We start from the raw sequence: 21471 nt of genomic DNA on the forward strand, positions 1-21471 counted from the left end.
AATCTGTGAAATGGTGATAAAAATGCTTCCTTATCCCACAAGTTCTTGAAGATCCATTGTAGAGCTAGTCAGAAATTTTCCAACTAAATGGCTTTTCAATGGACAATGGCAATTAATAAAAACCAAAACTGTTCATGCGGGACAGTTGATTGACATCCCTGATTCAAAATTTTTCATAAAATTTTCAAAGATTTTTCTAAACAAGTTTTGCTTTTTTGTTCAAAAACTGTTTTAAATTTAATTTTTAGTAGAAAAAGGTTAAATAGTAGAAATTGAAAAATTGAAATTTCAAATTTTTGCTAACCAGTATTCTGAAAAAAAATGGATTTTAAATATTTCATCATAATTTGAAGTAGGAAAAAATTCTGAAATCTCAAATTCTCATACGACAGGAAAACCATTAGCTGACCAGCTCTTATAAACTCATTAGCCTTTGTGAGATGCTCAGCTGCTATGGTGATGAGGACCAAACAAAAGCCTAAAAATTAAAAAAAAAAAAAAATCCAGATTTTCTTGACAGCCAGGACTTTGCCCTATTGTAGACTTTAAGGTTATGAATTGACTGTAGGGTGAAGAAACAAGTTTAGAGCCTACGAGCAGTAGATGGCACTTGTACTTATCTCCAATTAATGAAGGTATACAGTAAAATTATCAGTTGCCAAAGAAAGCATGTTCCTTTCTTTAAAAAGAAAAAGTAAGGGAAAGTAGGTGATTTGAGGATTAAAATAGTTTTGCTTTGTATGCATTTCACTCTAGATCTGTTGGTTGACTGTACAGCTCAAAAGTACTCCTATTCCCAGACAGATTTTTCTTGTCTATAATTCCACAACAGAGAAGGAAGGATTGAGACGATATCATTGTATTTTTGTTAATTCACTACAAAACTTTATTTTCAATTGTAAACTTCTTGGGTTTAAATACTCTTCCAAAGCAAACAAAGAAGACTGGACTATTTATAATTATGATCCTACCTTCTTGGAGCAGCCTTAGAGGAAAAAATGAAAATTTAACTCACAAGAAAGCATATAGTTCAGTGCTAAACCTCAAAATTATATATTGGAATTGTTAAAGTGTCATGTTTCCTACTCATAGGATGGTTAAATGTTCTGTAAAACAGTTGTTTAATTTCAGAATTTGCTTACTCTACATGCTATAGTTTCAAACATTTAAAAGCTCTATTGGTGGTGGCTTTAGAGGAATCTTTCCCAGCGTAAACTTCTTTGCTTCAAACTGCTTCAACTCTTCAGCTGATAGATCAGTCTTTGGTGTGAATAACTTATCTGAGGTAACACTGCTTGTGACTGCAGGAGGTGCTGGTGCTGCATTATATCCAAAGGCACTAACAGATTGTCCAAATAAAGAGTTACTTGAATCTGAGCTAGGGGCAGCAACTGCTGCATTAACAGCTCCAAAGGCTGGAAGTGAGGTTGCGCTTGAAGGGTTTACAGTAGAGGAACTCCCAAACCCTGAAAATCCAGAAGCTCCAAAACCACCCGCTGTTTCGGGCTTTCTAAATGAAAAAGAGGCTACAGATGCAGCTGGTTGGCTGCCAAAGCCAATGGAATTGGATGAAGATGTCGCACCCAATGCTGAAGGATCCGGAACTGTAGAAGGGCTTCCAAATGCAGGGGTGTTTCCAGAGGATGCACTGACAAGTTCAGGATTTGATTTAAAGGAGAAATTGTTGACACTCCTATTACTGTTGCTGCTTAGTTGAAAGCCTGCAATTATAAAACACACCTCAGGAAACTTTTAGAACAGGCACACTAGTAATATTAAAACACTCACCGGAATACTGCAGAAAAACAAAGGTAAGATTTAACAGTGCTAGCTATTAATACAGAAACCTTACCTGATGACCCAAAGGTTGATGTTTGTTGTCCACCAAATCCAAAAGGTGGCAATGGTTGACTAACCACATTTTTCAGTTCAGACACCTTGAAAAAAAAACAAAAACCAAAGGCAAATGTAGGCTTTGCATTTTAAAGTGGGGAAATGTGTTTCTTTCTATAAATATTTATAACCAATACAAATACTTCTGATAATTAAGTGAAAACTAGCTTCAACTGAAGAAGTTAATTGCTATGGTTCTTTTAAGTATGCTTTTATCATGTCCTGCCAAGCCTAAAAATATTGTGTGGCAGGGGTACAGGGTGGCATTGCTTTCAGATCCAGAACACCTTCTTCTTACCCTCTTATTCCATCTGTCCTGTCATTCCCTATGAGACCCCCCTACCCTAAAATATTCCCAAAGCATTATCCAAGACCTGATTGAAGGCTGTTATCAACAAATGCCTCTCCCACTGCTATTCAGCCAGGCCCTTTGATATGAATGCCTCTTCATGGCAATAATACTGAAGATAAACATGAGGGTTGAGATTTTCAAACTACTGCAGAGGTTTTAGCCACACATCTATTAAAACTGCCATATCTAGACAGTGAATATTTTCAAGTCTTGACTATTTAGAGCCAAGCCAAGACAGTTCTAAATGGGTGCAAAGTATTTGTTCTTAAATTTTCAAAGCAGAGCAGGGGATTTAGAATTTATGTAAACAGAAGATGTGTGGCTAAATCCTATAACTATCTTATCTGTATTTTCTACAGATGGAACTTCTGCCAAATTGCTACACTAAGATCAATTCAAGAGGACAGAAAGTAAGGATTCCATTTCTTCACCTTTATTATGTCTTAGAAATCAGTTCATTAATGATCCTTGTGAAAGTAACTAACTTTGGTATGTGTAGCACACTTTGGCATGATGTGTCTAACAAAACTATATTGAATCCAACTGAAACATTCTGGCTTAAAATTAGGAGAACATCTTAAATATCTTTGATTTTTCAGTAACACTCACCAATGCTGCTTTGGTAGATGCATTTAGAGTCTTCAATTCAAGCAATCTATTTCTCCATTGGTTTACTAATTGCTGGACTGAATTTATCTAAAGGGGGGGGGGGAATAGGAGAGACAAAAGGACATTTCAAGTCTGTCAATGATGCAAATAAGAAATGGAAATATTGAGTAACTGAAAATGCATAGGTTTCTCAAATTATGAGAGGATAACCTCATTAGCTCAAAAGAGGTAAGAAACCTATCCCTCCCCAATACCTCCACACTATAAATTTGAATATGGGAAGTATAAGTCTGAAACTCAGGACTCCTTCAATTTTCTTTTACCAACCATATTCCTTTGCATGCATACGAAACATGAGAAACTGCAGCATATTTTCTTTAATTCAAGTTCTTACCAGTATCAGGATTAATAGTACAAATATTAGAGGAATTCTAAACTTCTACAAGAATAAACTCTTCAATCCTTGTTTTATTCCTGGTATAGTTGACATTGTATGTGCTAAATCATGAAGTACCAAGAGTTCACCTAAGTCTTCTGCTTTCTAGCAAAAACAGTTTTTTCTCCCTCAGAATAATTTAGCACTATTATTCCATAAATACTTACCAATTAAGGACTTAAATTCACTAATATAATCAGTTTCCTCAAAGTGCTGGAGTGCATTACTAAGAATTCTGCACTGATTGCTAAAGTACAGTAAATTTTAATTTTAGTTATTGAAAAATGTATTTAGCAATGATTATCTGTTTTAATCATATCACAATACTGTGTGCATCACCATTCCACATTAGTAGCATTTATAACAAGTGCGAAAGCACATGATTTTATTTAAGTATCTATATCTTAACATTCTGTAGAGAATGTATGTCAAAATAAGAAAAGCCTTTTGATGTGCCAGCAGCCTGTGAGAGTGGAAAGTTTAATCTTTTAGTAAATTGACTCTGCACACTTTCAAAGAGTCTCATCATCATAAAAACCGCAAACACTTCAGCAATTCTATTCAGTCTTGTCACATACTGGAAGATCATATTGTCTGATATCAGCTCTTATAAAACACAGACTGGGAAATTCCTAGTTTATATTTTGACCCAGTTTATGAATGAAACCCATGGTTTGGATAAGAATATTCTGTGGAAGGACTATATAAGGTAAATAATTATGGATTTATACACTGAAGTCTTCAGGAACTTCCATTCAAATATTCAGTGATGCTCTCCCACAAATCTTAAGTCAGTTAATACACTACCCATCACCATGAAGTTTGATTATAGCTTACTAAATACTAAAGGTTTAAAAAAGAACTTCTCAGCATTGCAGCAATATCAGATACTAAGAAAACATGCAAAGGTGATAAAATAAATGTGCATTTAAAACTTTTTTTTTAAAGTGAAACATTTACTAGATTAGAAAGTTGTATTTGGAAGGCTCACTTCAGGGATGAGAGGAAGCAACAGTTGACAAAATAGACTGTCAATATCTTTAAAGGGTCATGCTTTTAGTTTTCATATGATTCGCCCCTCTCTAATCACTTGTTACTTTCTGATCTTCATTGGCTTGTTTGACTAATACTAAGCAATGTTTCTGCTGGGACAAAAATTTCTCCTGACTCCCAAGAAGCAGTGCTCATGATGGATGTTAAATGCTGGTAGTGCTTCTTGGGTCTAACAAGACTAATGTTATTAGTCATTCCTACTGAAATGCAGTCCCCAGGGGGAGAAAAATTGCGCAATGTCAGTCACATTAGGATTGGGCATCCAGGTCATGATATTCCAGAATAAAACAGAATTTCCATTTATAACCCCAGCATGAAAGATTCTGGACTGCAGCAATATCTAAAATTTACTTACAAGAACATAAATAACATGAAATCTAGTCAATTACAAAAGGTTTGAAATAAGAGTTTCAATGCCAGTATTTTGTGGGTTTACAATGACACTCATTTTTAAAAAAATGTTTTCTGTTCACTGTAAGTGTGTGAAAGATCCACACAAATGGGAAATCTTGTAATTGACTATCACAGTGTTAACTGAACAACATTTTTTCAAAAAAAATTTTTTTTTCCTTTTATCTCAGAGTTAACATTTGGTGTTATTTTGGGCAATTAGTCAAATACTTTCAAAGAGAAGTTTGATTTCTGATGTCATTAGGATGCTATAAAATGAATCTTTTGCAATAGTGTAATTTCCTGTTTGTGAACTGAGAAAAAGGAAGAACAGAGGAAAACAAGATTAAAAATAATAAAATGGGATTACTGATAGAGTGCTATAAGCAGTTATATAATAAGCATACTACTACACTTGATTTGAGTGTAACAATCAAGACTGGTGGTAACCGACAGACTGGAAAGAACATAGGCATATATAATCAGTGGACACATTTTTCTGACTGGAAACAGAAACTAAAGCCAGGTTTACATGTAAAATTTTTGCTGCTATAGTAACATCAGTAAGGGGTTTAAATTATTTTTAAGCAACATTTCTATACCAGCCAAAGCTCTAGCGTAGATGCAGTTATACCAGCAACAAATGCTTTTGCCAATATAAACTGTATCTACATTAGGAGGCATTGCTGGTATAGCTGTAAACAAAACTTTGCCGGTAGTGTAGGCAGGGCCTTTTGAACAGCAGACAGGGAAAACGTTGCTCACAGGAAGGGAGTCTTCACAGTGCCATATGTTTAACACAATTAAACTAGCCTGTTCATGTCTCAGAAGTCTGACTGTGTCATCTTTTAGTCATATTTGTAAATAGGATAGTTTGTATTATGAAAAGACGTGGATGCAACTTTGGTCTGAGTGGTGGAGGTGGTACACAACCCATATAATTAGCTCAAATACATACACTTCTTGACTTTGTCCTATTCTTCATCAGCAAGATCACTGTACCACTCTATAGTACAGGTCATTTAAAAAAAACTATTAAGTTTTTTTTTTTTTTTTAAAGTGCACGATAAGTGATTCAGCCAGCTGTTTTCCCTCCAAGGAATCTGAAATGCTGACAGCACAAGAGAGACTGATTGTAGCAGATCACGTTAAGTGTAATGACTGCATTAGGGGAGGCCTACCACTACCTATTGTTTCCCTTTGCACTTTTTCCTATTTCCCCACATCTGTCAAACAGCCCACTTCCTACCATGAGACTCCAGTGTCAAACTGTCTCCGTTGCCAGGCTGGTTCTCTTGACACTGATGTGGCTTTAGAGGCAGCAAGGACATAAAATAAAAATAAAAACGAATAGCTGTTTAACTGTACTGGTACAAGTCCTCTGTTTTAAACAACACATGGAGAGTTTTTCTTCATGGTGACCCATGCTCTGCCACATCAATATCAAACTGTCCAGCAGCAGACACATTAGTGTCAAGCTATCAGGACATGATTCAAGCAGTTACAGACAAGACAGATAGTGCTGTAGACAGAGAAGATTCTAAGGGCCAGCAAGGAGAAGCTTGGGGAGTAAGGGTAAATGAGAACAGAGGAAAATCTAGGATAAGAGCAGAGCCTACATTTAATTATGTGGGATTAGCCCAAGACCCCCCACCCACTGCTTCCCCTGGAGTAGCAGCAGCAACAGAGCAAGCGCTCAGCATTTTAGGAAATCAAACCGCTTTTTTAATGGTCTAATTTTAGGCACCCAGGTCTGACCGCTTTATCCAATGTTCTCAATGAAATTAATAATTTAAATTTAATTTAAATTTAAATTAGAAAGCATGCAAGGTAGATTTAAAAGTAAAAACAGCCAATTCATTATTTGAGTGTATTTTGTTTGGCATTCTGAAAATTTTTTGGAATTTGTTACACCAATCAAATGAGCCACCACTGGACAATTATTAAAGCAGCACTACTCTGAAGTGTGTGTATGTTACATCAAAAAGTTTGCAATATTTTTAAAAAGCTTACATAGTTCTGAATATTATTGTTTGCTCTGCAGTTATAGTATTCAAGATGCAACTCTTCTGGTGAGAAGTCTGGAAAACCTGCAGGGAGAGGAACAGTCAAAATCCTCAGAGAAAGATACATTGTTCGAGAGCACTTTTACCAAGCTACAGGGGATAGGCTTAGCTGCATCTGCTACAAGAAGTCAATTAGTTACATTTAAAAAGATGCAAAAGTGGCTTGTAATAGAACCGCAAGGTTGCACATGCCAAAAATGTACACCATACCCTCTTATTTCCTTTCTGTTGCATTACAAGTCAAGTCTAGATCCTACAAAATCTCCACATGGGTGGAACCAGTGGAAGATTTGAGGTTTTAACACTTTAGGGGGAAGAGCTTTTGTTTCGTGCATTTCTGCAAACACCTAGAAAGAAACATTCTTGGTAATAATAAGTGTATGGTGACACTAGGGAAGTTACTACCTGAGATGTTAGGCTTTTCTTTCATAGGTGAATAACAGGAGAACATCCACTGTCCTGAAGATTCCCAGACCTCCATGTCCTTCGTTATGCCTTCGCTAGAAACGTTATACCAAAACAAAGGAAAAATGAATAAATCAAACTAATTATTTGATCAAAAGAAAGAACAAAAAAGTATTTCAAAATAATACAGGGCCAGATTCCGATGAGCTTCTTTACACTGAGCTGCACCATACTCCATGAGCAGTCTCCCTGACTTTAATGGAGTAACCATTTCCTCATCATAGTAGTAAAGCTGAACAAGGGAAATTAATGGGTTTACTCATGTTGAAGTATAAGTCACCCTCACCACCAACAGTTTTTCAACATTAACAAAGAACTGGGTCCTCTGTGAACAAGTATGATAACTTACTATTCTATAGGAATGGCCACTTCTTAAAATGTTTTGCTAAATTATGTAATTGCATAATGAATTAAGCAAGTTGGAAAAAGAGTGGCAGCCTGAAATGCACACCTGCTGTTACATGGTTCCCATGAGGCTGCAGATCATTACCTCAACATTACTATTTGAGAAACCTTGAAAACGGTAGAATTCTACAAAAATAAGGTATGTATAGCAGTAAAAAGTAAAATGCAGAATGAATCAGACCAGAGAAAAATAGATGTCTCATGTAAATTTTAGAGAATACAGAAATCCGTATACTGTAGAAGTAGTGAAATAATAGGGATAAAAAGGACAATTAACTGAAGTAAAACAAAATGGAAGAGAACATTTAGACACAAAAACACTTAGAGCAAAAACACTGTACTACAGAGTGCAGATCACTGTATTTGAAATTTGCTTTTATTACTCTTGATTTTTTGTAATAAAACACATGTTCTTATGAGATAAATTTTGGTTAAGGATTTAAATGGTGTAAAAATTTCTTCATCCTAGTCTAGAAAAGTGACCTGCAAAAGGAAAAAGTATATAGTTTGTGCCCTTCTTAAATTTATAAAGAAGGGGGGGAAGAGATTTTTGTTTGTTTTCTTCTTAAGTGTCAGAAAAGTCAAGACAAATCTTTTGTTTGGTGTTGTAGAATGACTGAATTCACAAGGCTGGGACATCAAAATCTTAAATAGAGTTTTCTCCTTGATCTAGGTACTTTAAAAACGTTCTTTTTCAGAACACCTATTTAACTAAAAAGAGAATAAAAGCCACTCTGGCTTCAGCCAGTACCTCAATTCCTTAATAATAACATAAGAACAGCTATACTGGGTCAGATCACTGGTACATCTAGCCCAGTATCCTGTCTTCCAACAGTGGCCAATGCCAGGTGCTTCAGAGAATGAACAGAACCGGTAATCAAGTGATCCATCCCATCAGCCACTCCCAGCCTCTGGCAAACAGCAATCCCTGCCTATCCTGGATAATAGTCATTGATCAACCTATACTCTATGAACTTATCTAGTTGTTTTTTGAACCCTGTTATGGTCATGGCCTTCACAACATCCTCTGGCAAGAAGCTCCACAGGTTGACTGTGCATTGTGTGAAGAAATCCTTCCTTCCTTATTTACTTTCTCCACACTAGTCATGATTTTATACACCTCTATCATATCTCCCCTTAGTCGTCTCTTTTCCAAGCTGAAAAGTCCCAGTCTTATTAATCTCTCCTTATATGGAAGCTTTTCCATACCCCTAAATCATTTTAGTTCCCTTTTTCTGTACCTTTTCCAATTCCAATATTTCTTTTTAGAGATGGGGCAACCAGATCTGCACACAGTATTCAAGATGTAGGCGTACCATGGATTTATAAAGAGGTGATAATATTTCCTGTTTTATTATCTATCCCTTTCCTAGTAATTCCCAACATTTTGCTAGCTTTTTTGACTGCCGCTGCACACTGAGTGGATGTTTTCAGAGAACTATCCATAATGACTCCAAGATCTCTTTTTTGAGTGGCAACAGCTAAAATTTAAACTCCATCATTTTATATGTATAGTTGGGATTATGTTTTTCCATGTGCATTACTTTGCATTTATCAACACTGAATTTCATCTGCCCTTTTGTTGTCCTGTCACCCAGTTTTGTGAGATCCCTTTGTAACTCTTCGCAGTCTGCCAAATTTTACCACCTCACTTTTTTCAGATCATTATGAACATGTTGAACAGTACTGGTGTCCCCTGGGGGACACCATTTAACTCTCCTCATTCTGAAAACTGACCATTTATAACTACCCTTTGTTTTCCATCTTTTAACCAGCTACTGATCCAGGAGAGGACCTTCCCTCTTATCCCATGATGGCTTACTTTGCTTAAGAGCGTTCGGTGAGGGCCCTTGTCAAAGCTTTCTGAAAATCTAAGTACACTATATCCACTGGATCACCCTTTTCCATACTTAATCCTCTCCAAAAATTCTAGTAGATTGGTGAGGCATGATTTCCCTTTACAAAAACCATGTTAACTCTTCCCCAACAAATCATGTTAATCTCTTGTGTCTGATATTTCTGTTCTTTATTATGATTTCAACCAATTTGCCTGGTACTAGCTTACTGGCCTGTAATTGTTGGGATCGCCTCTGGAGCCTTTTTTTAAAAATTGGCATCACATACACTTTCCTCCAGTCATCTGGTACAGAAGCTGATTTAAGTGATAGGTTACATACCACAGTTAGTAGTGCTGCAATTTCACATTTGAGTTCCTCGAGAACTCTTGAGTGGATACCATCTGGTCCTGGTAACTTATTACGGTTTAATTTACCAATTTGTTCCAAAATCTCCTCTAATGACACCTCAATTTGGGACAGTTCCTCAGATTTGTCACCTAAAAAGAATGCCTCAGGTTTGGGAGCCACTCTCACATTCTCAACTATGAAGACTGATGCAAAGAATTCATTTAGTTTATCCACAACAACCTTATCTTACTTGAGTGCTCCTTTAACATCTTAATTGTCCAGTGATCCCACTGATTGTTTAGTAGACTTTCCGCTTCTCATGTATTTACAAAAATATTGTTACCTTTTGAGTCTTTGACGAGCTATTCTTCAGATTCTTTTTTGGTTTTCCTAATTATATTTTTACACTTCACTTGCCAGAGTTTATGCGCCTTTCTATTTTCCTCAATAGGATTTAACTTCCACTTTTTAAAGGATGCCTTTTTGCCTCCAACTGCTTCTTTTACTTTATTGTTTAGCCATGATGGCACTTTTTTGGTCCTCTCACTATGTTTTTTAATTTGGGGTATACCTTTAAATTGAGCCTCTGTTATGGTATCTTTAAACAGTTTCCATGCAGCTTGCAGGGGTTTCACTTTTGGCACTGTAGCTTTTAATTTCTGTTTAACCAACTTCCTCATTTTTGTGTAGTTCCCCTTTCTGAAATTAAATGCTACTGTGGAGGGCAGCTTTGGTGTCTCCCCCATCCCACAGGGATGTTAAATTTTATTATGTGATGGTCACTATTACCAAGCGGTTCAGCTATATTCACCTCTTGGGCCATTTAGGACTAAATCAAGAATTGCCTCTCCTCTTGTGGGTTCCAGGACTAGCTATTCCAAGAAGCAGTAATTTCAAGTTTCAAGAAACTTTATCTCTGTATCCCAGCTGAGATGATATGTACCCAGGCAATATGGGGATAGTTGAAATCCCCCATTATTATTAATTAATTATTATTGAGTTTTTAATTTTATAGCCTCTCTAATCTCCCTGAGTATTTCACACTATCACCATCCTAGTCAAGTGGTTGGTCATATATCCCTACTGCTATATCCTTATTATTCAAGCATGGAAGTACTATCCACAGATATTCTATGGCACAGTTTGGTTTATTTAAGATTTTTATTTCATTTGACTCTATGCTTTCTTTCATATAAAGTGCCTCTCTCCCATCAGTATGACCTATTCTGTCCTTCCGATATATTTTGTACTGTGGTATTACTGTGTCCCATTGATTATTCTTATTCCATCAAGTTTCTGTGATGATATTCCATCGGTATCCTCATTTAAAATGAGGCACTCAAGTTCACCCATCTTAGTATTTAGATTTCTAGCATTTGTATATAAGCACTTAAAAATGGTCACTTTTTAGCTGTCTGCCATTATGATGTAATTGAATGGGACTATTTCATTTGACTGTTTCTCATCAGATCCTATCCATATTTTATCCTCTTCCATCCTCTCCATTAACAGATCCTCCCCTAAGGGATGTCTCTGTCTGAACCACGTGCTCCTTTGCATCTGTCAGTTTTCCCCCAGCCCTTAGTTTAAAAACAGCTTTATGACCTTTTTAATTTTACTTGCCAGCAATCTGGTTCCATTTTAGGTGGCCCATCCTTCCTGTACAGTCTCCCCCTTTTCCAAAAGGTTCTCCAGTTCCTAATAAATCTAAACCTCTCCTCCCTACACCATTGTCTCATCCACACATGGAGACCTTATAATTCTGCCTCTCTTACTTGCCCTGTGCGTGGAACTGGAAGCATTCCGGGAATGCTACTATGGAAGTCCTGGACTTCAATCTCTTACCTAGCAGCCTAAATTTGGCCTCCAGGACCTCTCTCCTATCTTTCCCTAGGTCATTGATACCTACATGTAACATGACCCCAGCACTACACATAAGTCTGTCTAGATGTCTCAAGAGATCTGCAACCTTCACACCCAGCAGGCAAGTCACCATGTGTTTCTCCCATTCACCACAAACCCAGCTATCTATGTTTGTAATGCTTTAAAAGTTCCCCATTGCTAGTACCTATCTTTTCCTAATAACTGAAGTTCCTTCCCCTGGAGAGATATCCATGACATGATATCCAAGAGGATACCATGACATGATCTAAAAGGAGGATCCCAACTATAGGATCATCTCCCTCCACTCCAGTTTGATGTTCTCCTTCCCTGAGACTTTCATCCTCCTCAACAGCACAGAGGCTGTCAGATGTGGGGTGGGACCATTCTACTGTGCCCCGGAAAGTCTCATCTGTGTACCTCTCTGATGCCTTTAGCTCCTCCAGTTCAGCCACCCTTGTCTCCAAAGCCTGTATGCAGATCCAGGAGCTCCTTGCACTGAATGCACACATGCCACGTAGGGCAGGTAAACATACATATTGCATTCAGTGCAATGAACTGGGTAGCTCCCACTCTTGCTGGACTTCTGCCTGCATTCTATATTTACTTCTACAGTTCTTTTATTGTTTGTTTGTTTGTCTCCTCTAAACTCCCTAACAAGATTTCCGTTTGTTTGCTAGCTCCTCTGGTCGCTTAGGAATGGACTTTTTAAACCCTGGTTCTCCTTGAGCGATCCCGCTCCCTGGTTAAGGGTTAATGGGTGCTAAAGGGCTTGGGGATCAAAACCTCGTTAAGAAGCTCTAAGCCTTGCACAGCAGTCCCCTAGGATCAGCACATGATCCCCCAAACAGACCACACGATATACTTCAGTTAAGCAGCAAGCACACCACAAACACACACACTACAGACAACAAACACATTCCAAGGGTCATGTAGTCCCTCCTCCTTCACCTGGAGGATTCCCTCACAAAACTCCCCTACCAGTACTCCACTCACTTTTTTCTTTTCTTTTAAATAAAATAAAAGACTTTAAAAACTTTCCAGGCTTCCTTTATGCATCAAAATAAAGCAAAAAGAGAAAAAAGGTACAAGCCCAATTTTTCTCCTTTGCAGATCACCTTTAAAGAGAAATGCAAATGATTAAAAACAGCCATTTAAATTCATAAGGGCTGTCTGTGCACATTTTAACGTAAGGCTCACTGAGGTTTTACTTCCAGCTCTACTGAAGTCTCATGAAAATTAATTTCACTACAAACACACTTCTTTACTCCCCACAGTAAAGATATTCACTAACAAATGATCTATAATGTATAGTAAATATTCATGCATTAAAAACCTCTTTAGAGTGGCATGATGGGGAAGTTACATAATACATTCAAACAAGTGTTCCATACAAATCTGCATTTTTAACATTTGTTTTCTAAATACTTTCTAGATGCTCAAAGACATAACAAGGACTTACAGAAGCTTCTCCTCTTCATCTCTGTAGCCATTGCCAATATTTTGGTCAGAACTTAATGCAGAGAATCTGTTTTGAGAAAATCCTGAACTTTTATTGCCACTGCCTGGTGCTCCATAGTCAATAGAGGATCCAAAATATGCCTTTCCATCATCTCTGCTGCCTCCCCAGGTAGTGGGTTTAGAGAAGTTAGAAGGTTGGACAACATTGGTGTATCTCTGGTTATGGATACCCCATCCTCCTCTGCCAGTACCTTACATTGAAAAAGAAAAACAGTAATTAAACATTTTATACATTTTCCTCACTACCATGAATCAAGTAAACGAAGCTCAAAAGTACAATAGATCATGAAGAGAATCAGTTACTCAGACACAGTCAACATTTTGAGAGTTTAATGTGATCAAAGTTTATTTTGTTTAAAGATATGTGGACAAACTAAGAGGCCAGGCCTGCAATTTCAGATGTAAGCAACTGTAATTATGTGAGCAGTCTCAATGAAGTTAACTGTACTATTTATGCAAATTTGCAGAGTGGGGTTTTAAGATATCCCATTTGTATATTAAGATCTTTCAAAAGACCAAAATAAAATAAACCAAAAGGTGCATCAATTAAAAAATGTGTGCATTCTGTCTGTGGAAAAAATATGCAAAACCGCATCCGTGGAGTGGGATTTGGGGAAGGTACCAGTATACCTGTATGTCATCTCCCTTAATACTTATGATGGCAGAATCCTATTAGCATTCCAGTCATCCAGTAACTAAGAATGGAGGATTATTTTGGTTTGAAAACAAAGATTTTCTGAAAACACTCTCCAGAAACTTTCAAGACTTGTTTATGTATCAGAATAAAGTAAAATTCACCTAGACGGGATCATTTCTAATGGAAAAAAAATCAACTTAATTTTACTAATACTACTAGCTCAAAACGATTAGTCATTTACAATAAATCCCCACATGACCTATGTGAAATAGTGGCCATGGCAAGAATGATTGTGAAAGATGATTCAGGGTCCAATTCCACAAGTAACAGTAAAAAGAAAAAAGAAAAAAAAAAAAGTAAAATGCTCAACTATATACTACCAAATAACCAAGTTTTCCTATTTGAACCGAGTCATTTAAGGGTTTCTGTTAACCCTTTGAACCTCAAGTTCCTGAGAGAGCCTACAGCATTTGGTGCACATAAGTTCTGTATTTAGACCTGGTGCAACACAATTCTTTATATTTCTTTTAGAATCTAATGACTAAGGAGTTGGAAAGAGTTGCCCTTTGCCAGCCTCCTGCTCATTAAGGGGAGAGGAGCGTTCAAGATACCAGTTGTCTGAGATTACATTTACCCCACCAGTTAGCTCTTCTGAACATCAGGCGGCAACAGCAGTTTCAGCAGTTACACTGTTACAGGATAGACTAGAGATCAAAAACGTTTTAGCATTTGTACAATTAGGTACATAACAGATGACAAGAATATCTAGAATTATAGTAAGCATTAAGAGAACAAACACGAGTTTTGGCAGGGATATAAATCTACACATGTTATGGCAGAAGCCAACCTCTGAAGGGGGGAGGGGAGAGAAGGTTAGGAAGAACCTTCTCTAGGCGCAGGTTACTATCGGTACCTGGGTTCCCAGCACCTTCCCGTAAAGCTGTCCCCTGTTGCAGGCAGGATACTAGATTGGGTCAGACCAGGGCTCCAGCTAGCAGGGGAGGCTCCGGTAATTACTTCTACTGAAAGCGCCTAGGGCCCCAGTAATGGATCAGGACCCCCGGTGTTCGGCGCTGTACAGAGCCGCCCGAAGCTGGATTTGCCGGGGAGGTGACTGGCTCACAGCCCATGGGGAAGGGGGAGGAGGCAGGCGCGGGCACCCAGAGTCCCAGACGCTTTGGCCATTGGCACCGAAGCGCGAAGGCGATCGATGGGGCCCCGCTTCAAACCCGGCACTTGAGGCCCTTCGGCGCAGCGGGCGCGAGGTCCCAGCGCGGCCGATACCCCCCCGCCCGCTAGGGGCGCCAGCAGGGAGAAGGAGAGAGGCGGCGCGTACCCTGGGAAGGGGGCGCGGGCGGGCCGGAGCGCCCCCCACCGCGGGGATGCTCGTTCCAGCACCTCTCGCCGAAGCGGCAGCGGCCCTGCAGGAAGAAGTGGCAGATGGTCATGGCTGCGGCGCTAGGCCGGGCTGGTATGTCGTGAGAATGTGTGCCTGGGGGTGTACTGAGCATGCGCAGAAGAACTGAGCATGCTCTCTAACATTTTCTGAAGCCGCTGCCCTCACCCTGCCCTTGCTCGGAGTTAGACTGTGTTGCCCGCTGTTCAGAGGGGCTAAAAAGGGGTAAAGGGGGCACACTGGAGGCGGGGATGGGCAGGATGTAATCAGGGGACAGAATTTTACTGGTCTGTGCTGTGCAGCCGATGTAGGCGGGAGTAGGAGAGGGTCTGAGGACCAAAACCAGGGAGGGGGTAGGAATCAGCCGGGGTTAGCCCGGGGGGAAGGCGTTGTTAGCCTATTGTAGAGGCAAAACCCCACCCTAATGAGGGGCAGAGGGGGTCACAGTGACCCCCCTGGGATGGGCCACCTATGACCTGCCCTGTTTGAAAAATAGATCAGGGTGAGGGGGCTGTGGGGCTGTTTTGTTTCTGCTCTTACCCTCGTCTCTGTCTCAGGGAGGCTCAGCTCTTAAAGGCACAGGCATCCCAATACCTAGAAACATGCTACAGGGGGATTGATTCCATGAAACAGTGCCACACATTTGAAGTATGCTCCTTTGAGGATCTAATATTTTATCTATACTCTTAATACTGTTACCATGTCAGCATTTACCTTTATCTTCATTGTGCGGATGCATGTCAGCGTGCCATACATTACTTATTTTAATTGCAAATACTTACCCTAAATATGTCTTTAAATAAGTGGTATCAATTTTTGCAAGGATATCTGTCTTTTTATTATTGTACTTACTCTTGTTCTTACTGTGACTTTTCATTCTATCTTTCTTAACTTACTTTTGTAGCGCAAGATTCTTCCGTTGGATCATGTTCCTGGATGACTGACTTCCAGTCCTGCTGTCAACACTTCTTTTGCCATTGTTCCAGCACTGGGGATTGCGTTTTGCAACTGTTTATTTTATTACTGCTTTTTCACATAATTTTGACTGTGAGACGAACTTAATTATCAAATATTCCAGAAGTATAGTATTGTGATAGCCTGTGGAGTATCAATGACCATGTGTAATCTTACTGAACCCATATTCTTGACTTACAATAAATATCATATGACATGCAAAGTCTCTCTTGTACAGTCATGGTTTACTACAATAAATAATAATGTTTATATGTATGTGTCAGCTTTCTATGATGTTATAAATATGTATGAGTAACCCCCAGGGACATTACTTACATTCCTGTGGCCCTAACCCTAATCCATGCTTACTTCTAACTTGGTGTGAGCTGCAGGGAGCTGCCCCTGAATGACACTTCATGCTCACTACTATTCCCAGTGAATGACAGATTTGTCCCTTCTTGTACAGAGCACTGTTATACTGTAGTGACTCTCCACTGATTTATGCAAGAGTGAGGAAAAGAAGCATGGAAAGTGACCATACTAGCAAAATCACTGTTTCCCTTCCTGTTTTCTTCTCCATCTCCACTGTGTTGAAGGGGGGGGGGGAAGGGGGGGAGAGAATGTTATAAGAATTGACCAAAATATTTCAAAATCATATTAATGCATCTCAGATATACCACGTCAGTGTGGAATCAAAGAATTAATCATAGAATTGATTATAGAATGCCTGGTCTGAAATTGATTATAGAAGGCCTGGCCTCAAACTGGGTAGCCTGAACTGTGATGGAAGCCCTCATGTTCAATCATTGACAGGATGCCCCAAACTGAGACTGAGATAAAGATGCTAAAATCCCACAGGATGTCTCAGGACCACCATTTAAATGCAAACTCATTTTGTGAACTCTAGCCCTTCTGATGTCTGTAAACCGACATCTCCTGTTCTGATAAGTATCAGTATGTGGCCCCCTGTCTTCCTGGCCCCATAGGAAGTTACTCCATACAAATTAGCATTTTAACATGTATTGTGTAGCCACCCATCTTTGGGTGATAGCCAGGTATCTGATAACCACATTGTATAATCAAGTGACTCTTTTGTCTTTCCTGTGAAAACATCTGGCGCACCCCATTGTGCATTATGATTGTCTTTCCTGTCAAGTATAAACTGTTAATCAAAATCCACTATACGATCAACATGTAAATGAACCTAAGCAACCCCTATATAAGTCTTTTGTATCTGGTAGCCAGGCGAAGTACATTTGCCCAGCATCCAGACATGCTGCTTGACTTCCCTATAGCCACCTGGGTTTTCCCTATGGCTATAGCATTCCCCATAGCTATGGTTATTTGATTGTGTGTGTGTCTATTGCCACTGCTAAATCTGTGACTCTCACCTGGAATACCTCTAACCCTTTTCAAGAACTATGTTCCAGATTTCCTTCCGTCTGCGCTGAGGACAAGCTATCCTGCGGTATACAAAATGTTTTTGAGAAAGGAATAAGCCTAGGAGTGGGATGGACAGAACTTTCACCTTTGCTATGGGAACCTGGGATGGAGGGACGGTATTGCCAAGAACACTGTTCAAACCCAGTCAGATGCCTGGGATGTTCGGATGTAAGATGCTATAACTTGACTACCTGTGGTTATATCCCCTCTACCACCTGCTCTGTGCTCCACTCCACCCCTCCTGATGATATTATCCATTTGGGATCTAATAAGACACTTCTACATGATGTAATTATGGTTTCTGTTAAAGTTAAGTATGATTTGTCTAAGTTTGCTGTACCACTACAAAATGTATGTTTTGACCACCCTAATTCTTTACAATGGCTACATGAACAGTTAAAGTTAACGCAGCCATGGATGGATTCTATACAGCAATTAAAAAATCCTCCGATATCATACTTAATATGACTATATCCCAATCTAAGGGATGACCTTGTGATATGCTAGCTTGTGATTTGTTCAATATGTTAAAAGAAGATATGTTAGATATATGCCTTGGTTTCCCCACCTCCCACACCCTCTCTTCCTCTGCCCTTGCAAACTTGGATTCTTGCCTCCACCCCCTGTTTTCCCCCCTCCATAACACCTCCCCCGTATAGTAGATCCTAAAGTAGATCATGAATATCAAAGTATTTAAATAATTGATCATATCTCACTTAGTAGTTTGATTTGTCAAACAGGAGGGAACTGTAAGGCTTGAGACTTTTCAGCTAACAAGTTGTACAATGGCCCATGCAAACATCCGATGACCCAGGAAGCCAGATGTCCTCTTGTAATTCTAATTTTGATAAGAACACCACATTTGCTTTTATGTTTCTGTCTGTCTGCCACCTAGCTGTAAAGATCTCCCCACCCCTTCTCCCTCCACCCTATCCCCTCCCTCACCGGGTGTAACCTTAGCAGTCTGGATGTAAGTGGAGTGATTAAAAGTGTCTCTGTATGTATTTAACAACCATTATCACCGTTGTTCTCTGTAGATGGGACAATGTCTGTATTTGTAAATGAATAGATAAAGAATTTAAAATGTATTATGTAATCGATAAGAAAGGGTATATAATTTATCACTGTAACATCAGGAAGCTGAAGCTGATTTCTCAGACTTCCCGGTATCGTGAATAAACCCCTTCAGTATTGTGTGTGCTGCCTGATTCTTGGAGAAAGAATCCTTCATGCTTTACAGTCTGTGTACAGCAAAAACAACTAGAGTTCTGTGGCACTTTAAAGACTATCAACTTTAATATTTGCAGGCATAAACTTTCAAGACACTTCAACTCTCTTCTTCAGATGCAGTAATAGAGAAAATGGGGAACACAGAGGCATCTTATAGATATCCAGTTGCATTGAGAACAATGGGGGAGGTGGTGTAAGGGTGTGGCTCTGTGCCCCTTCTGTTCTCCCCTCATCGACCATTAGACTGTATATAGTTATAGGGTTTTCCTATTCTGTTTGGATCCCTATGCATAGTGCTAAGTTGTGCCCCTGTCAATCAGGGAGCCTTAGGTCAAAAGGTCAGGTCAGAAAGTTGGTCAAATCTGCCTAGCTACATCTAGCTGACCTATCAGAGGCCACGACTGTCTCTGAAGTGCCGTGTGCAAAACACCAGCATGCCATGTGTAGAGATAGAGTGCCGTGTGCACCATCCGGTGAGGAGGGAAATCCCAGCCTTACCATTGGCTCTCAGCAGCCCCTGAAAGGTTATATAAGGCCTGGGTGGCTGTTAGTTATGCTTTATGCTTTCAAAACAGCTCCCAGGCCTCTGTTCATTTGTATGCTGACCTTTGTATGTAACACAGGGTTTCCTTTTCACAGATTCTGTACCATTGACGGCAATTGTTATCTTCAAACCAGCTGTCCAAGGCATAACAAAGTTACTCTGCTCAACATTAATATGGCAGGTAAGAAGAGGGTTTACTATACAGATGTGACAGGATAAATGTTGTGGTGGTGACCTGCACTCTCCACAGTTTACTAACTAATGTAAGGTTGAAATGAGGGGTAGTGTACTACATGCTCATAGAATCATACAGTTGGAAGGTGTGACCCGTCCGTGCCCGGGGTAGAGACCTGAGAATGCCAAGATCAGGGCAGGCTGCAAAAGGAGAGCAGATTCTCCCAGTGCTGGTGGGTGACACTGAAGCCCGGCTTCCCAACCAGCCATGAACTGCTTCTAATTTCCCCACACTGGATATCAAGAAGCCAGTCAACAAATGCCCACAGCCCCCTTTACTGCATTCCAGTTCCTGGCTCCCAAATCAGCACTAGGTCCAGTAAAGAGATCAGTTATTTAAACTCTATGCTCTTTACTAAAAAGGTTCCCTCTGACCCCAAAGGGTCAGCCACAGCACCAGATCAATATAAGTTTGGATCTTACCTAAAATACCACGCTGGCACCCAATCCTTTAGTATCTAAACTAAAGGTTTATTGTAAAAAGAAAGAAATAAACCATGAGAGAAATGTTAAAGGGTTAAAGTAAATCACGGATATACAAATGATTAAAAGTCCATTTACATCAGGTTTCTGGAACAAATGTGGAGTTGCAGGCTTGTTTAGTTCCCTCTGGTTCACATCCAGTACCTGGATGGGTCTAAGTCCTTTGGTTCAGTTGCAAGATGAATAGATCCAGAGGTAGGTGTATGTCTACAGCTGGACAGGATCATAGACAAAATGGATCCTGTGTTTTGATCTTATAAACCCCCTTTCCCAGCCATGTGGCCTGTGAACAGTCACAAGACCCAAACTGGAGTCCGGAGTCACATGGGCCAATCCTGATGCCTCTTCAGGTGTGCTGCCTGCAATGGAGTCCAGAGTCACGTAAGCAGGTTCTGGTGACTCATTGGTGATGCTGGCTTTTCCCTCTGGGCCCCTTGCACCTGGGAATACTTTAATGGGCCATTGTTCTGCGGCCATCCTATCTGGGGTGTTGCCCAGGCAGCACAATTTGAAACACAGATATCTCAAATCCATCTATAACTTCCATTTCACATATTATACATGAACGTAAGTATTATTATCTTACTTAGCATATTATAACCTTCCGAACAGTACCTGACATGGCATATCCCACATGGATTATTATGATTATGCCATGCTGATGTCTCGCAATATACTAAATGCCAGCCCCCCCCCACTCAAGCCAGCCCGCATGACAGAAGGGACCGGATGATTGCTTCAGCTACTCCATCACCCAGATCAAAGCAGGACTGACCTCAGATAAATAATCTAAGCGAGGGTTTTGTCAAGCCAAAGGTTAAAAACATGTACAGTTGGAGATTCTACCACCTCCCTAGGTAACCCATTGCATTGCTCCACCACCCTCCTATTCAGAAACTTTTACCTCATGTCCAATCTAGATCTCCCCCCCTGCAACTTGAGACAGTTGCTCCTTGTTCTGTCATCTGCCACCAGTGAGAACAGCCTAGCTCCATCCTCCCTGGGACCCCCTTTCAGGTACTAAAATCAACCTTCACATTAGCAAAATCCATGAGCACCTACAGACTTCAGCTCTCTTTACAGACTTCAGCTCTCTTTCTCAGCTGCAGTAATATACCAAATAGGTAACAGAGATGCATCATGTAGTAATGAAAGCACAGTGAGAAGAATGGGGGACAGGAGGAGGGAAAAGGGGAGGGTGGTACTTGAGGAATGAGGACGACTATTGAGTAGGAGGTAAGAATAGGTGAGAAAAGGAATTTCCTCCGATACTGAGACAGCCACTCAAGGGCT

The 21471-nt window shown here is 39.7% G+C and overlaps 1 protein-coding gene and 1 long non-coding RNA gene across 3 annotated transcripts; one reads left to right on the plus strand and one right to left on the minus strand.

Annotated features, from left to right (window-relative positions):
- Positions 1 to 862: 862 nt before the first annotated feature.
- Positions 863 to 15374, minus strand: NUP42 (nucleoporin 42). 2 transcript variants are annotated; one of them, XM_067562073.1, is made up of 7 exons: positions 15231 to 15374; positions 13199 to 13448; positions 7205 to 7299; positions 6747 to 6823; positions 2855 to 2941; positions 1853 to 1937; positions 863 to 1721 (listed from the first exon to the last, which is right to left on the minus strand). In XM_067562073.1, exons 1-7 carry the CDS (start codon positions 15340 to 15342, stop codon positions 1159 to 1161), a joined length of 1269 nt encoding a protein of 422 aa, XP_067418174.1. In that variant the 5' UTR covers positions 15343 to 15374; the 3' UTR covers positions 863 to 1158. The 2 variants fall into 2 exon arrangements, with proteins under 2 accessions (XP_067418174.1, XP_067418176.1); XM_067562075.1 differs by lacking the exons at positions 7205 to 7299; positions 13199 to 13448; positions 15231 to 15374 and adding an exon at positions 5983 to 6043 and having other exon boundaries at positions 6747 to 6781.
- Positions 15375 to 15570: 196 nt separating this feature from the next.
- Positions 15571 to 16516, plus strand: LOC137162341 (uncharacterized). The gene is made up of 2 exons (XR_010922352.1): positions 15571 to 15938; positions 16195 to 16516. It is a non-coding gene; the product is annotated as an uncharacterized lncRNA (long non-coding RNA).
- The last annotated feature ends 4955 nt before the right edge of the window (positions 16517 to 21471 follow it).

Source organism: Emydura macquarii, unplaced genomic scaffold (genome assembly GCF_026122565.2).
Source record: "Emydura macquarii macquarii isolate MOO-44397 ecotype Brisbane River unplaced genomic scaffold, CSIRO-AGI_Emac_v2 contig_2422, whole genome shotgun sequence".
Lineage (NCBI taxonomy): Eukaryota > Metazoa > Chordata > Testudines > Chelidae > Emydura > Emydura macquarii.

Bases quoted from the DNA above. Each gene is read 5' to 3' on its own strand.
- NUP42 (XM_067562073.1), bottom strand. From the start codon at position 15,342: ATGACCATCTGCCACTTCTTCCTGCAGGGCCGCTGCCGCTTCGGCGAG. The intron at 2,942-6,746 runs GTAAGCTTTTTA...CCCCCCCTTTAG, and splicing joins ACAATAATATTCAGAACTAT to ATAAATTCAGTCCAGCAATT. The intron at 1,722-1,852 runs GTAAGGTTTCTG...TTATAATTGCAG, and splicing joins ATCAACCTTTGGGTCATCAG to GCTTTCAACTAAGCAGCAAC.